At 53.3% G+C, this 17637-nt stretch overlaps 1 protein-coding gene across 1 annotated transcript; it reads left to right on the forward strand.

Moving 5' to 3' along the window:
- Positions 1 to 10: 10 nt before the first annotated feature.
- LOC113991991 (striated muscle preferentially expressed protein kinase) lies at positions 11 to 17382 on the forward strand (the record flags this gene model as incomplete). Its single annotated transcript, XM_039379678.1, has 25 exons — positions 11 to 245; positions 424 to 543; positions 917 to 1021; positions 1111 to 1317; positions 1442 to 1565; positions 1950 to 2122; positions 2930 to 3042; positions 3247 to 3415; positions 3499 to 3592; positions 3941 to 4141; positions 4289 to 4349; positions 4550 to 4627; positions 4823 to 4995; positions 5094 to 5120; positions 5363 to 5515; positions 5736 to 5778; positions 5872 to 5940; positions 6076 to 8035; positions 9758 to 9914; positions 10662 to 10721; positions 13860 to 13953; positions 14314 to 14361; positions 14543 to 14610; positions 15297 to 15372; positions 15775 to 17382. Coding segments are annotated over 25 exons (4683 nt in total), but the record flags the coding sequence as incomplete, so codon positions are not given.
- Positions 17383 to 17637: the final 255 nt, after the last annotated feature.

A 17637-nucleotide genomic window follows, 5' to 3' on the forward strand; every position in this document is an offset into this window, starting at 1 on the left:
TGAGGGCTTTTGCAGCTCCAAGCTGGAGAAGATGCCATCCATCCCGGAGGAGCCAGAACAGGTGGAGACAGAGACAGAGTGCTTCACCATGCCTGATTTCCTGAAGCCACTGCACAACCTGGATGTGGTGGAGTCGAAGGAGGCTGTGCTAGAGTGCCAGGTGGCCGGGATGCCCTACCCCTCCATCACCTGGTACCACAATGGCTCCCGTATTGACAGCACCGATGACCGCAAGATGATGCAGTGTAGGACTCCCCACTGCCCTCTTCGCCCACTGGGGTTCCTCCACCTGGGGTGGAAGAAGGGGGAACACCCTGGGAGAAGGCATCAACCCCCAGACATTTATGGCCCATGAGGCAGGGAGGGGAGCTCTGTGTCGCTTAGCTGGTAAGGTCTTACCTGTGTCCTCCTGTTCCCCACCAGATAAGGACATCCATCGCCTGGTGTTCACAGCTGTCAGCCGTGCACATGCTGGTGTCTATAAAAGCGTCATCGCCAACAAAGTGGGGAAGGCCACGTGCTATGCACACCTCTATGTCACTGGTAAGCAGAAGCGGGCACCACTGGGGATGTGCAGCAACTTTATGCCACCCTGCCAGGCTGTGCCCTGTTGCTGTCGTGAGATCTTAGGGGCTTATGATCACAGGGCGGTTCAGGTTGGAGGGGACTGTGGGGCCAGCAGTACAGTTCTCATCTTGTGGGGTCAGGACCCATCCCTGGACCCTCAGGTCCCACATGAGGCTTGCTGGCAGCACCAATTCCACAAGGGCTGCCAGGCTGACCCCCAACCAGGGAACCAGGGAGAATTATTGGCCTCATCCATCCCCTCAGCCAGCATCTTCCAGGGTGTAAGGTAGATGCCCTGAGGAGTGGGGGCAGTGGCCATACTCACATCCCTGTCCACTTCCCCATGCAGATGTGGTGCCAACCCCCCCAGATGGGCCCCCCACCGTGGCCTCAGTAACTGGTAGAGTCATCACTCTGACCTGGAACAAACCCAAGTGGCTGGACACTGCCATAGGTGAGGGGGCAGGGGGTGGGTAATGCCGTGATGGGGCCTATGGGCTAGCCCAATACTGGGGCCTCTGCACTGACTCTCTTCCCCTGCAGACCCCAACTCAGTGACCTACACAGTGCAAATGCAAGTGCTGGGCACAATGCAGTGGGTGGTGCTGGTGACCGGCGTGCAGGAGACCACCTACACAGTGCATGGGCTGACCAAGGGTGCCCAGTACCTCTTCCGTGTCATCACTGCCACCCCCAAGACCAACAGCAAGCCATCCCCGCCTGTGGGGCCTGTGCAGCTCCTGGACCGGGGTGAGAAGGGCAGTGGGGAGGGGTTGGGTAGTTGTGGTGGAGGTCTCTGTCCCTTGTCAGGTGGTAAGCTGCCCAGGGCTGGGCGGCATGGGGTCTGGCGGGGTGGTGACAATGCATGTGACAGGTCCCTACCTGGAGGAGGCACCGGTCATCCTGGACAAGCCTGACGTTGTGTATGTAGTGGAGGGCCAGCCAGCCTCTGTTACCATCACCATCAACCATGTGGAGGCCACTGCCACCTGGAAGAGGTAGGAGATGGCCCAGCATCATTCCACGGGATGCATAAAGAGGGGCTTCCCTACCAGCTTCCTATACAGCCCACAGTGTATGTGTGTGTGTGTGTGGCTCCTTCCCTGGGGCTGGGCAGGAGGTGCACACAACAGTGATGTTCAGGGCTGTGCAGAGCTGGGGAGGAGGGGGGGGATGAGATGCTGTCTGTGGGGTTTTAAGGGGAAGAGCCATTCAGAAGGCAGAACTAACAATGGGGTGTGAGCAGTTTGTGGGAGTGCAGGGTGGGGACTGGGGCTGTCTGTGGGTCAGGAGGTGGTCATGAGCCTCTGGAGTGGGATCAGTGGGGTAGTGGGTCTGGGGCTGCCTGTGGAGCTGTGATGTGGCAGCTGGTGTGCCCACAGGGGTGGGCAGGTGCTGGGAGAGCTGGAAGGCACATGCGAAGTGACAATGCCGGATGACGACCAGCACTGCCTGCGGCTGCTGCATGTGGGCCGAGGGGCTGCAGGGCTGCTGACCTGCGAGGTGAGCAACCGTCACGGCACTGCCCGCTGCACCCTCCGCCTCCACCTTGCAGGTAGGTGCCCCCACACTGAGGGGCTGTGTCCCTCCACCCTACAGTGCATCACCCTACAGTACTCCAAGCCCATATACCATGGGCGGGGACATTGCCCTACAGGGTAGCACTGGTCTATGGTGCCACATGCCCATATGCCATTAGAGCACTGCCCCATAGCATGACACTGGTCCTCAGTGCTCCACACTCATATGGGGATGCTGCTCTATAGCGTGGTGATGACCCATGGGGTTGAGAGACCATGAACCATGCACTGATACTGCTGCTTAATGTCCCATACCCATCTGACCTGGGCAGAAGTGTCCCATGTACCCCATGACCATGTGCATGGAGAGGCAGTGCCCCATGGTGTCCCTCAGCCATATGCCACGGATAGCACTGCTGCAGGGTGTCCCATCCCTGTATATAGTTGGGACGCACTGCCCCCAGTGCCAAAAGCCATAGAGGACCCCTCCAGAATGTTCCACAGAGTTGTGATTGGCGGCTCTGCCCCACAGTACCCCACATCCACATGTAATGGAAGATGCAGTACCACAGTGCCCCATGCCTGTGTGCTGGCAGTGGCACTGCCTCACAGTGCCCCACAGCAATGGGGAACTGCCCCATGGTGCTGCAGGCACATGCCTTTGGTGGCCTGCCCCGTAATGTCCCGCTCCCATGTGCATTGGGGTGGCACAGCCCCATGTTACTCCATGCACCTACACCATGAGCTGACACTTCCTTGCAGTGCCCCACAGCCATACACCCCCTGCCAGTGGTAGGGGAGTGACACTGTCCCGTGGTGCCCCATGCCCTGTCTCTTGGCAGAGGCACCACGCTTTGAGACCATCATGGAGGACATTGATGTCCAAGAAGGGGAGACACCGCGCTTCGCTGTGGTGGTGGAGGGAAAACCGCTGCCGGACATCATGTGGTACAAGGTGGGCCGGGAGCTCCCAACCATTTCCTGACCCACAGACCCACTGGACCTGCATGCTGCCTCACCTGGGATGCTGCACTGGGATTTCAGGGTTGTGTTCAACCCTGGTGATGCAGGGTGTGCCCCATCCCTAACTATGGGGAAAGGGCGGTGGGAGCTGGTCAGGGATGGGACAGGATGTCCCCAACACCCCTGCCACCCTCAGGATGGGGAGCTGCTGGAGGAAAGCAGCCACCTGAGCTTCGTATATGAGGACAACGAGTGCTCGCTGGTGGTGCTGGGTGCCGCCGAACCTGACAGTGGTGTCTACACCTGCACGGCCAAGAACCTGGCTGGGGAGGTCTCCTGCAAGGCAGAGCTGGTGGTGCAGGCAGGTACGACTGACTGGCCCCCCAGCCCTTGGGGATAGAGCCTGGGTGCCTGGCCTGCCCCATGCCAGTGCCTTTCCTTCCCCCAGTCCAGCCCAGTACTGATGCTGCCATGGAGGAGGATGCACTGCACAAGGCACAACGCCTGACTGACTACTACGATGTGCACGAGGAGATTGGAAGGTACGTGTCTGCTGGCATGAGGGGGCACCCCAGAAACCACAGGGACAGGGTTGCTGAAGCCAGGCTGCACCCTGGGGCTCCAACATGGGGAACTGAGCTCCATAGTACCCCACATCCTGGTGTGCTGGGGCTGCTCTCAGGTGTCAATGGATACTCCAGTGCTAGCTTAGGGTGGGGAGCTGAGGTAGCCAGAAAAAAGCCAGGCTTGGGGTCTCTCCATGGATGGTCATGGAGAGCTGTGGGCAGCTCCCTGCAGAGTGAGTGCCTGCACCAGCTGCTCAGGGAAGGGGGGGTGTCTCTTGCTTGCCCACCTTCTTATCCTCCCTTGCCCCTACTGCTGCATTGCAGGGGGGCTTTCTCCTATCTGCGGAGGGTGACAGAGAAGAGCAGCCGGCTGGACTTTGCCGCCAAGTTCATCCCTGGGAGGACCAAGGCCAAGCAGTCAGCGCGGCGGGAGCTGCACATTCTCTCGCAGCTGGACCACGAGCGCATCGTCTTCTTCCATGATGCCTTTGAGAAGAAGAATGCAGTCATAATAGTCATGGAGCTGTATCCTCCAGGCACTGCCCCAGGAGTGCGCTGCACAGGGGATGAGAGGTGGCTTTTGGGGGAATGGGTGGGCAGAATGGGTGCAGAGGAACTGGATGCAGGGCACAATTGAGCATGGAATTTCTGTGCTCCTTGACTGGGACCCAGTTGTGCTGAGGAAGAGCTGCTGGACAGGATGGTGAGGAAGCCCTCGGTCTGTGAGTCAGAGGTGAGTAAATGCTGTGGGGGCAAAGTGATGGAGAAGGGAGGGATTCTGGGGACACTGGGATCTGTTTCAGCCTAGAGATATGCAATGTTCATTGTATCAGGCTACTGAGGGGGCTACAGCCCACACTCTCCTCTTCGCAGGGCTAGTGTGGGGCTGACCCATGCTCAGAGTGCTCATCCTCCTCAGTCCTTCTCTTGCAGGTTCGGTCCTACATGCGGCAGGTCCTGGAAGGGATCTGCTACCTGCACCAGCACAGCGTCCTGCACCTGGATATCAAAGTGAGTGTAGGCCTTTACAGACCCCTCCTGCCCTGTGCCCTGAGGGAAGGGCTCCTGGTGCACTGTCAGGGGCTTGGTCCTGCTGACAGGGAACATTCCTGTATATAGTTGGGAGGCATTGCCCCCAGTGCCAAGAGCACCAGGGAAAGCCCCTGCATCCTGCCAAGCTCCACTCTGCTCTGCACTGTCCTGTAGCCAGAAAACCTCCTGATGGCAGATTTGAGCAGCGAGCAGGTCCGGATCTGCGACTTCGGCAATGCACAGGAACTGACGCCTGAGGAGCCACAGTACTGCAAGTATGGCACCCCCGAGTTCGTGGGCCCTGAGATCGTCAACCAGACCCCTGTCTCCAGTGTCACTGACATCTGGTAAGGGTGGCCCTGGGGTGGTTGGTAGGCTCCCTGCTACGTCAGCAGGGGCTGCACCCCAGAGGGCTCATGATGTGCAATAACTGTTCTCTCCACAGGCCTGTGGGGGTCATCGCATACCTCTGGTAAGTGCCCTGGTGTGCCCTCATGGGAGGGACACCCTTCCCATACCCTCACCAGTTCCAGAGCTGAGGATGTGATCATGCACATGAGTCCTTGCAGACTCAGCCTCCTCCCCAGCTGCTCCTGCCTCTGCTCTCCCCTTGGCACCAGGGCTGGGGTGTGAGGTCCTGTCCTCAGTCTCCTGTACTTCTCATGCTGTTTCCCATGTCCCCACGGCCCAATGACAGTATCTCCTCCTTGGCAGCCTGACGGGGATTTCCCCTTTTGTGGGAGAGAACGACAAGACAACGCTGATGAACATCCGCAACTACAATGTGGCCTTTGAGGAGAGGATGTTCCAGGGGCTCACCCGGGAAGCCAAGGGCTTCGTCATCAAAGTGCTGGTCAACGACAGGCTGTGAGTGCTGCAGGGTCCTCTTTCCCCATCCCCTGCCTCTCCAGCATGAGCCTTGTGCTCGAGGGAAGGTGGGGATCCCTGCGCATCAGGATGCCCAAGGGCAAGCTGGCTGCACAGCCCTACCTGGGTGCAGTACGGGCAACCAGACCCTCTTGCCCTTACCCCTCTGGCCAAAGCCCCTAAGCCTGGATGGTTCTCACCCAGTGGTGTTGGTTCACAGGAGACCCAATGCAGAGCAGACCCTGGAGCATCCCTGGTTTAAGGTGAGTTTGGGCAGGGACTAGCGCCAAGCGGCCATGGGGTTCCCTGAGCCTGCTGCAGGCTCCATGGGACACCGCTGTCCTCTCACCCCACAGACGCTGGCCAAGGGGAAGGTCATCAGCACCGACCACCTCAAGCTCTTCCTCTCCCGTCGGAAATGGCAGGTGAAGGCAGGGGCTGGGGAGCAAGGGAGCGGGCAGGGCTGTGTGCTGGGCAGGATGGGGTGATGTGCACCGGCAGGATCATGCCATGCCATGCCATGCACCTGGGCTTGATCCAGCCCTCTCTGCTGGCTGCAGCGCTCACAGATCAGCTACAAGTGCAACATGGTGCTGCGGCCGATCCCAGAGCTACTCGAGGACACGTCCAACCACCTCTCCATCGCTGTGCCCCGGCACCTCAAGGAGTCACCAGCACTGTCATCCTCCTCAGACTCAGATGACCTGGATGAGCTGCCCTTCATTCCCATGCCACACCAGGTGGAATTCTCTGGCTCCCGCATGTCGCTCAATGAGATACCCACGGATGATGAAACCATTGGGCCATCTGAGGGGCTGCAGCCAGAGGGGGAGGTCTCCGCCATGGAGTGGCAGAGCCAGGGCACAGGGAAGCCCGGAGTGTTCCTGGGGAAGCGGCCGAGGGGTGCTGGGCCACGGCGACCGTGTGCAGAGGTGGAGGCGCCTGGCTCCTCTGATGAAGAAGCCCCTGAAGCCCAGAAGAGGCCCGAGTACCCTCGCAAAGCCATGAGGAAGGGTTCCAGTCTGGAGTCCCCAGGGAGTGCCCGTCGGGGAGAGCTGAAGAGAGGCGGATCTGCCGATAGCGCCCTACTGCTCCAACAGTCCCCTGGGACTGAGGAAGGGGCTGGAGTGGTGCGGGATTCCCGCCGGGCCCTGGCCAAGGCAGCCTCCATGGAGCTGCCTCGCCGGAAGGTGACCTGGGGGGAGGATGATCATGCCCAGCGCCTAGAGCTGATGCGCCAGCGGCTGCTGCGGGGCAGCTCTGGGGACAGCAAGGTCAGTGGCCTGCGGGGTCCCCTCCTGGAGACCCTGGGGGTTGGCCCTGACAAAAAAGTCCCGCGGCCAGGCCGGTTGGAGGCACCAGCAGTGCCAAGGCTGGTGCGGGCAGCCTCCAGTGAGGCCACCTCACCGCGCCTCCTCCCCTCTGAGTTCCGGCTGCAGAAGAGCAGCTCTTTCAGCCATGGGGATGCCGAGCCTGTTGTCCGGCACCGACGCTCTGGTGCACCCCTGGAGATCCCAGTGGCCTGCCTAGAGGCCCAGCAGCTCAAGGAGTCCCCCTCACTCTCGGCCCTCTCTGATGCTCGGCCCACAGTGACGTCAGACACTGCAAGCCCACCAACACCCCCTGCAGCAGAGACCACTGTCCCCCAGGCTCCCCCTGCCAAGGCCGGCTCTGGAAGGAGACACATCCCTGAGGAACACAGCCAGCCTGGGGCCAGCATGGCTGCTACCACCACGGGGAAGAAGCCCATGGACAGGGAGCAGGAGAAGTCATCCACAAAGGCTGTTGGACCCAGTGGGGAGGGGGCTGCCAGGACGGGAGCACCCATCCCACCACAGACCCCTGCCCCTGGCCCCCAAACCCACATAAAGTCTTCCTACGCCAAGATGATGCAAGCCATGGGAGCCACGCAAATTGGGGAACCGGCCACTGAGGAGCCCCCACCAACCACCAAGGAGCCCCCACCAACCATCAAGGAGACTCCATCAACCATCAAGGAGACTCCATCAACCATCAAGGAGACCCCACCAGCCAGCCCTGCAAAGCCGCCTACACCAGCACCGGTATTGAGGAGGGAGGTGAAGCCCACCAGCTCCTCCAGCTCCCTGATCATCCAGGACATCGACTCGGAGGAGGTCTTCGAGGCCAAGTTCAAGAGGGGCCGGGAATCATCCCTCACCCGGGGTCTAAAGCTCCTCACCCGTTCCCGCTCTGAGGACCGGCACCTGGCCAGCCCCCCAGTCTCTGATGAGGGCATCTACCGTCCCACACCAGCTGGTGTGCCCCTGGAACTGCGGAGGGACCGGCCTATCGGGCTGGCAGCCAAGTCCAAGTCAGTGCAGGACCTGCATGAGGTGGAGAAGGATAGGGGCTTCTTCCGGAGGATGTCCATTCTTCTCAAGCGGACCCCACCTGCTGAGAGGAAGAAGAGCGTGGGGGAGGACGGAGGCAGTGAGACCCCATCCAGTGGGCGCCGCTTCTCTTGGAGCATGGCCATGGCCAGCTCCACGGAGCGGAGGGACTCAGGAGAAAAAAAAAAAAAAAAACACAAACCAAAACCCGAACACACAACACAAAAAAAAAAACCAAAAAAACCCAACCAGAAACAAAGAATGAACAACAAACACAAAACACACACACAAAAAGAAAAAGAAAAAAAAAACAAGAACCAACACCACCCTAAACACACAAACAAAAAAACACAACAAAAACACAAAAAAAAAACGCAAACAAAAAAACAAAAAAACAAAAACCAACAAAAAACCACAACCAACAAACCAAACAAAAACAACCACCAAACAAAAAAAAACCACACCCGCCCAAAAACCAACCAAAAAAACCCACAAAAAAACAAAAAAAAACCACAAAACCCACAAACAAACAAAAAAAGCCAAAAACCCACCCAAAAAAAACCAAAAAAACCCACAGAAAAAATACAAAAACACACAAAAAAACCCAAGAAAAAACCAAACAAAGAAACAAACAAAAACAAACAAACAAAACAAAAAAACACAAAAACCCCAAAAAAACAAAAAAAAAACAAAAAACCAAAACAAAAATAAAAATAAAACAAAAAACCCAAACAAAAAACAAACAAACAAAAACAAAAACAAACCCCAAAACCAAACAAACAAAAACAAAAAAAACAAAACAAAAACAAAACAAAACCAACAAAACAAAAAAATAAAGAAAAAACACAAAAACCCAAAAAAAACCACCAAAAAAACCCAAAACAACAAAAACAACAAAACAAAAACAAAACAAAAACCAAAACAAAAACCAAAAAACAAAACTAAAACAAAACAAAAAAAAAAGAAAAACAACCAAAAAAAGAAACAAGAAAACAAAACAAAATACAAAAACCAAAACAAAAACCAAAAAAAAAAAAAAAAAACAAATAAAAACGAAAGACAGAAAACAAAAAAAAAAAAAAAACACAAAACAAATAAAATAAAAAACAAAAAACAAAAAAAAAAAAAAAAAAAAAAAAAAAAAAAAAAAAAAAAAAAAAAAAAAAAAAAAAAAAAAAAAAAAAAAAAAAAAAAAAAAAAAAAAAAAAAAAAAAAAAAAAAAAAAAAAAAAAAAAAAAAAAAAAAAAAAAAACAAAAAAAAACAACCACAAAAAAAAAAAAACCACAAAAAAGCAAAAAAAAAAAAACACAAAACAAAACAAAAAACACGAAAACAAAACAAAAAAAAAAAACCAAACAACCAAACACAAAACCAAAAACCAAACAAAAAAACAAAAAAAAGCAAAACAAAACAAAAAAAAAAACAAACAAAACCCAAACTAAAACAAAACAACCAAACTCAAAAATCGAAAAACAAAAAAAACAAAAAAACAAAGGACACAAACCGCAACCACAAGGAAAACAAAAAAAACCAACAAAAAACTCAAAACAAACAAACAAACAAACAAAACCAAAAAACAACCAAACAAAAAAACCTCCAAAACAAAACAAAACAAAAAAACCCCACCAAAACAAAAAACAAAACCAAAANCATCCCTGGAAGTGTCCAAGGCCAGGTTGGACAGGGCTTGGAGCAACCTGGGCTAGTGGAAGGTGTCCCTGCCCGTGGCAGGAGGTTTGGAAAAAGATCATCTATGAGGTTCCTTCCAGCCCAAACCTCTCTGTGATTCTACAAAATCCTTCCCACCACTTACAGGCTCAGCAAAGGCACCCGTTTCTAATGAGTCTTGAAGTGATGAGGAGCACTGAGAGGAGCTGGACGTGCTGTGAGTTGAGGGAAGGGAGAGCAGAAGGGTCAGGCTGAATTTTCCTTCACATCCATTGCAAGCCAAACTGGATTTGTTTCTTTACCAACCCTGTGTTTCTTTCCTCCCAGTGATCTCCATGCGCTGCATGGTCCAGTTTGTGGGCCGGGAAGTCAAGTACAGGTGAGTGGCTGCACCTCTGGAGGGTCTGGGGGGTCAGGGGTGCCAGGTGCTCTCATGCCATGAGAAATACAGCAACCCAGGAGGTTTGGGAGAGCAAAAAATGAATCTGAGCTGTGGTTAGAGGGTGGATGACTGCAGGGTGAGGGGACATGGGAAGGCTGGGTCTGTCACACCTCTGTTCCACCTTGTGCCTGTGGGGTTTTGGGGGTGTAACACACCTTGCTGATCACACAGCGATTCTCCTGCCTTTTTGCTTTATGTGTTAATGGAAAGGGAAGGCAGCAGGGAGGCAGAGTAGATAATACAAAGCATTGCAGGATTTTTCCAAGTCTTTTCTAGCAATACCTGGCCCTCTGCAGCCACATGGAAGTGTGCTAGAGGATTGCAGCTAACCCATGACAGCCAGTGTGAGTTCCCAAAGGCAGGACAGGGTCCTTGGGCTGAGAATCAGCCTGATCAAACCATGTTATGTGCTGTGGTTGTGGCACTTGTGTCCACTCACACAAAGCCATGCAGAGCTCTTGTATCTTCAGCATTAAACAGTTGTCTGCAGGGTGAGTGTTGTCCTGGGTGTTATTGGAGAGTGCAGACACGACCTTCCTTCCCTCAGACCTTCCTGGTTTGAGGAGAACAAGCTGGAATGATGGCTGGGGAGACACTGCTATGGCTGGGGGCTGCATGTGAAGCTGCACAGGGCAGGGATGGAACAACCCCTGCACGCTCACAGCTCTTTTCCTTTCTTGGCAGTGGTGTGTTCAGTGCCATTGGCAGGATATTTAAGGAAGAAGGGATCCTGGGATTCTTTGTGTACGTGAGTTGTTTAAATATTTTCTCCCACAGTCCAAAGACACCGATGGCTCTCCTGGCTGCTCTGCCAACCTCAGCCAGAGCCACACTGAGCTGAAACCTTGTCTGACCAAGGGACTCTCACATCCCCCCCCTGAGCACAGATTAAATCTGTGCCTTTGACAGGGCTCCAGTTTGGGCATTAAGTTTGCCCCAGATCTTATCTTCAATCAAACCTTCAGAACCCAGAGGAAACCCTGTATTTTTTCTTATCTTTCTTTTTCCCTTAACCCTTCTTTGTGTTTCAGTGAACCATTTAGAGCATTTGTTTGTGCAACAGGCACCAAGATCAAGTGCAACAATAAGATCCCTTGTTGAAATGAAAGCCAGGGCCTGGATAAGCAGCACATTGCTCTGCAGGGCACAGTGGGTGCTTGTAATGAGCTGATGGCAGCAGGTTTACCTGTGTGGTTGGGAGTGTGAGGCTGCCTTGGCTCAGCAGTGTTCCTGCCTGGACCAGGAGGAGCTGAAAGATGCTTCCAGCTGCTTTCAGGAAGGTGGCAAATTGGTGGCATCACTGAAATGGAAGTTTAGTGGACACCTTTTTGCTTGAAGCCTTAATTAATGCTTCCTGCCTTTCTTTTTCACATCTACACAAAAGAAGAACCACCTGCCATCTCTGCTTGTGGTGGGGAGATAAGTCACTGTATTATGTCAATAATAGTAAAGGCAGCTCTGAAATTTCAGGAGGGGTTTTCAGGATGCCTTTGGCTCTGCAATGACAAAATGTGGGCCTCCAAATGAAACCTGAATGCATCAGGAAGAGGGAAGCAATCATGGGGGTCTCGTGAGGAAAGGGCTGGGGGTCTGCAGAGTCCCCATCAATTGAGTGTCACTGCATCTTCTCAGCTAAGCTGTGCAGCTCCACATCTCCTCCATTAAATCCAGGTTCCTCTGGGATAGTCCCTGAGTGTGGGGTTTGGTTGGAGCAACCTGCCCACAACCCTCCACCTCCCAAGGAAGTGATATGAAAGCAGCCGCCACATTCCCTTCCATCCACATAAAATAAACACTCCTGGTCGCCTAATTAAACTTAATAGTTCACAGGAAAGGCTTTAACACAACCCAAACTGTCTCAGGAGGGCTCTGAAGTTCTACATGCTCTATAACCCTGTTAGGAAATCCCACTGCTGTGAGGGGAACACAAACTGCATCTGAAGGACCAAACTGCTGGGTTTCTCCTCTGAGCCCTCCTGGTGCAATCCCAGCACATCCACTCCCTTAAAATCATCACACTGCACTTGTTTCTTGTGGTCTTACAACCCCTACCCAGCAATAATAGCAGCACACACTCTCTGAACGAGTGCCTGGCTAGAGATAAGTCCACACCCTTCTCCTCATATTTGCAGCAGGCTCCTGCCAGGCCAGAAGGATGTTCCCTGAGCTCTGAAACTGCTGTGCATGGTCAGCTCAAAGGTGGTTTGTCCTTTGCACTGGGGTTTCCTCCCCCTGGGTCACATCACTGTACATTATTCAGGCTTCCTCATCTGCCTGTTGCTGTTCCAGCTTTTCATCATCTTCCAAAAATATTCCTAGTCCAGATGTTGGACATCTCACCAGGTGTGAGAACTGTACTACTCACTTTATTATGGCAATAATAGTGAAGGCAGCTCTGAAGTTTCAGGAGGGGTTTTCAGGCCTGATGCCTTCGGCTTGTTGGGTTTGTTTGGTCCCTTTCTGCAGCTCTCTCCCTGGTCTCCAGCATCCCATAAGCTCAGGGCCAGCATCTGTCATTATTTTGGAGGGGAGAAAAGGATGAGATCCTTATTGCAAGTGGAACAAACGATCCAATTCTCTATCAACATAACGGTGAGATTTTCCTTATGTGCCTCCCCTGGCCCAGCTTTCTGTTTCTGGACTTTATTAAACCCCCATCGTATCTGCAGCAGCTCAGGGGCTTCAGACTTGAATTTGAGTTAGAGAAAGGATGTTTTTTACTAAGGCTGAAAGCCAAACACAAAGCAGACCATCTCTTTGGGACCAGAGAGCTTTGATTTCTTTGTCCTGTCTGCTGCTCTCATGTCTCACATCTTTTAAGCCAGTGGATCTTCTGTTGAAGATTTCTGCTGTGCTTGGTCCCTGAGACCTCAGCTGCATCCCCAGAGCTGCCAGGGCCTTGAAAATACAGAGGTTGTCTACAAAAAGTGCCAGCACAGCACGCTGGATCAGAGTCCCAATTGCTGCTCTGCTGCTGCAGCAACCACAGCAGGAAACAAAACTGGTCTCCTGCTCCAAGAGGCAGTGTCATGTTTGGGAAGAAATGAATAAATCAGTGCTTGGAGTTGGCTCTTTCCAGCCCAGCAAATGCTCGTGTGGCTCTCAACAGGCTCATTTTCAGAAGAACTGACCACATCTGCTGGTGAAACACAAGTTTTAACACACACCTGGATCCTCTTGTGGTGGAACAAGCCCTGCAAAAGCAGGAGACCCTGTGCTCGATGGCTGCACTGGTGCAACAGATGCTGCCAAAGCACCAACAAACTGGAGAAACCCTTTGGAATGTTTTGTTAATGTTTTTAGTGCCATTATCTGCAGAAGTTTGGGGCTGCTGGCGCTGCTGGGAGCTCTGGTGTGTTGGTGGGAGGCATAAACCAAAGAACTGTTCTCCTGGGAGCAGCAGGGACTGGGAAAAATCAGAAGGACACAAGTGCTGCCCCCAGTTAATCCCACTTTTCAGTGGAGTGTGTTGTGCAGGAACAGTCCCTATCATTTTGATTTCTAAAAGAAGAGAGATTCCACAATGAGATGAACTTCTCATCCTGCATCCAAAAAAGCATCTGCAAAAATGGAAACCACTTCATCTGTGTCTTGCTTGGGTTTCTGAGCAGGAGTTGGGCCAAGGAGGGATTTTGGGATAGAACAAGGGGAGTTGAGCCATGCCCAAACAACAGATTGCAAACACTTCTCACTCTAGAGCTGAGTGAAGGCTGGGAGATCTCTTCCCTGAAATCTTCTTCTCTGTTTAAGTTCTTCCCAAAGTAAAGATGCATTTTGAGGAGTAAGTTTCCTGTGTGCTGGTGGAGGGAAGGAGGGCAGGGCACCTCGGAAGGTGGCACTGGGACCCTCCTGCACCTCACATCCCTCCTTTTGCCATTGCAGGGGTTTAGTCCCTCACATCCTGGGGGATGTCATCTTCCTCTGGTGCTGCAACCTCGTGGCTCACTTCATCAACACCTACGCAGTGGACGATAACGTGAGTGGAAGTGCCCGGTGGAGGGTTTGGGGTCTGGACCAGGCACCTGCAGTTGGAAGGAGTTACTGGGAAGCAGGGGCTGATTTAATACAGATACCTGGCTTTGGGTACATCCCTGTGAGAGGGCTGAAGGCGCTGTGTCTGCTCAGGGCTGTGCCTCACCTGCAGTTTGGGGGATCTGATTTGACAGCAAATGCCTTCCCAGATTCTCAGCTGGGGTGCAGCACGGTCACTGTTTGCTTTTTGCCTTGTTCCTCTGCCCCATGCCCTTCGCCTCAGGCACAGGGGGGTGTCACACAGTGACTGTGACAGCCTGGTGTCATCCCCCTCCTCCACAATCCCTGTGGTTTGTCTTTGCAGTTCAGCCAGGCGTCAGTGATCCGGAGCTACACAAAGTTCGTGATGGGGGTATGTAGGCAACTGCCATGTCCTTTCCCCTCTTCCTGCCATCTGGGACCTGAGAGGTTGTGGTCTGAGGACAAAGGCTGGTCTGTACTTTACATCCAAATGAGGATAACATGCAAAAGCTGGAGATAGCTTTTTTGACATGGTGAGCATTAGAGAGGCCACTGTTCTCCTCTGCTTTCAGATTGCTGTGAGCATGCTGACGTACCCATTCCTTCTCGTGGGAGATCTCATGGCAGTGAACAACTGTGGGTATGTCCCTCACACTGAGATCTAAAGCTTTCCCTCCCTTTCTTGCAGCCCCTCGTTTGAACCCGCTGCTAACGACCGTAAAGCTTTCCTACAGAACCATAAACTCTGTGGCACCTCGCAGAGCTGGCTCGTTTCCTGTCCCAGGTTGCTTATAATTTTAGATCAGAGGGCACAGACACGAGCAGCAGAAAAGCTCAAGTGGAGAGAAATAGGGAGAGTCGTGGTGGTGTGGTCCAGCCTGAGCTAGACTGGAGGCAGAGGGATCAAAGGGACCGTGCTGGCTCCAGGGAGGGGCACGAGGGAAGCAGAGCTCTTACTGCAGTGATGGGTGCAGACAGGAGCAGGACCAGGCTTGCCTTCCCGATCCCACTGCTGCAGGAAATCTGCATTTGTGCTCATGGGAAAGGGATCCAAGCAGCTGGTGGAGTGTTTTCTCAATGTCTTCTGGCTCTTGAAGGAGTAGATACAGTCCTGGACTCTTAACGTATCCAGGTAACGCTCCTTGTTTGTACACTCCAGGGGTAATTAAATTACATGATCTGGTGCATTGTAAATAACGAGCTGGTCATTTGGCCGCCAGCCCAGTGCAGACACTGTTTCTGTGTCCTCACTTACACTCACTGCTGCTCTTGTGTTACCTGTCTGGATAACGTGACATCCCTCAGCTGTTCCTTGTTGCCACGCAGGTTGCGCGCCGGCCTCCCTCCCTACGCTCCCGCTTTCACATCCTGGATCCACTGCTGGAGGTACCTCAGTGCTCAGGTGAGGGAGCGGGGCACACGCTGGGCTTTGGGCTCCCTCTGCTCCTTCCCAAGGTCTCCAGCATTCCCCAGAAGTGCTCTGTAACCTGCTTCTGTCCCTCTGGTTTGGCGCTGGTTCCAGCCGTGGCAGTGCTGGTCTGCCCGTTACCTGTCCCGAGCTTGCAGCCTGCAAACTTTCAGCCAGTGCATTGCAGCAAAAGGTCTCTACCCCTCTCCATCCATCACCCCTGAGGGAAATGCCCGACTCCAGCACCCACAGGGCTGAAACACCACTTACTCCTCCACAGCAGCCCAGGGTGCCCAGACCTTTCAGCCCTGCCCTGGGCACGAGTCAATCCCTGCTAAAGCAGCTGCAGTTCCCTCGGCACAGCTGCCCTGACCCTGTGCTCACTCTCCCCCACAGGGGCAGCTGTTCCGTGGCTCCAGCTTGCTCTTCCGCAGGGCTCCCATCCCAGCTGCCTCCTTCCCCATCGACTGATCCTGGGCAGGGACAGCTGATGGACGTGGACTCCTCCAGAAACCCCAAGCTTGTTTCGATATGTGTAATATTTCTATTCTCCGATCCGAAGTCCACGGTGCCAGAACTGGCACCTCCTCTCCAGCAAGGCCAGTGACAGACTGGCTTCTGGACATCTGACTTCAGGCTCCAGCTGGACCAAAGCTCCATCCTCATGGCTGTCTCGACTGGGATGTGTAGCAGAGAGAGCAGAAGGGCGTTGTCTTGTCTCTTTGGTCCAGGCTGTAGCTCTGGAGTCACTGGGGAAGTCCAGGAATCCAGAAAATGCCCAGGTACTAAAGGAGTTGCAGGGAAAAAAGACTGCTTCGTGCTGCCCAAGCTGAGAAGCAGCAGGAGATCCAAGGTCACCTCACTGCAAAGGTTATGCCAGGTGACCACCCTCCTGCCTCATCTTTCTGGAGAGGGCACACCTTTGTGTGACAGGGAGCTCATCCTGGGCAAGATCAACCTGGGATCCATATTTAAGGTTTAAGGGTACCTGAACACCTGGGAGCAAAACAGAGAAGGGAAACAATCCCACTACAAAGAACAGCAGAGTCCCAAAGAGACAGGTACAGCTCAGCTCAGGGCAGTGTTGGGACATGGACATGGAGAGAGTGCTTGGGGAGGGATATATGCTGCTGATGTCAGGGCTTTGGGAGGGGTTTTTGTATTTAAGGTTCATCCAGCAGAGCTGCTGGTGTGGGCTGGGCAGGCAGGGAGGGGAGCTGGGTTGGACTGGCCCGACTGCTTTGATGGGCATCTCCCAGGCAGCAGCACCAGGAGCCCTGCTGGGCTCCCAAACCCCAGCATTCCCCCTTACTGATGGACACGGAGGCACTGGATGCCAGTGCTGCACACCAAGGGCTCAGGGCAGCAGGGGCACACAGTCCAGGGCTGCCTGGAATAAAGGAGCAAACCTGGAGCTGGCCAAAGGCTCACGAGACATTGGGGTCAAGGGCTCACAGGAGCTCGGCTGGCTCTGTGTGTGTAGCAGAGCTCACGGGTGGCATCAGGGCAGGATTTGTGCTCAGACAAGAGTTTTTTTGCACCAGTCTGTGCTGTGATGGCAGCCAGGCAGATTTCCCCATTTTGGTTCCCCCACGAAGCAGTCTTTTGCACAGAGGTGATGCTGCACTCCCTGGGAAGAGGTTGTGGGGTCCATGAGCAGGTTCCTGTGTGCTGCAGCAGCACCAGCTGGGGTCACATCTCATCCTGGTCCTCTGGGGACCCCGGCCTGCCATCACACAGGGTTTTTCTCCATCAGACAGGGTCGATCCACACTTCCCAGGCAGGGTTTGCAGGACAGTGGTGGTACTTGCTGGGACTGGCAGTCCCCACCCAGCTCCCTTTGGTGTAGTGAAGTTGGTCCTGTCTGTCCTCCCTCCCTCCCTTCCTCCCTCCCCATTTGTGCTACAGTAACAGAAGTTAAATAATGCATGGACCTGTTCCCTAACACCAGAGATGATTTCAAAGAGGATTTAATTATGCTCCAAAATACAGCTATAAAACAACTCTTGGGTGTTCCTGGTTTTTTTTTTTTAAGTGTGATTTTTTTTTTTTTCCTGCATAGCAGGCTCTCTCAGGGAAGGTTTCAGTTTAAGACAGGCACTTCCTTTGGTCTTTTCCCCAAAGCAGAGCTAAACCAGCCGTTACAAACTCAGTTTCCCCCTGATTTTCCTCACCTCCATGGAAGATCAGGAGGTTTAGGCTGAGCAAACTGCATTGGGTGCATGTGGAGTGAGGGTGGAGGCAGCAGAGGGCTTGGCT

The sequence above is a fragment of the Pipra filicauda genome, unplaced genomic scaffold (genome assembly GCF_003945595.2).
Source record: "Pipra filicauda isolate LSUMZ 115617 unplaced genomic scaffold, ASM394559v2 scaffold172_size1731463_pilon, whole genome shotgun sequence".
In the NCBI taxonomy this organism is placed as follows: Eukaryota; Metazoa; Chordata; class Aves; order Passeriformes; family Pipridae; genus Pipra; species Pipra filicauda.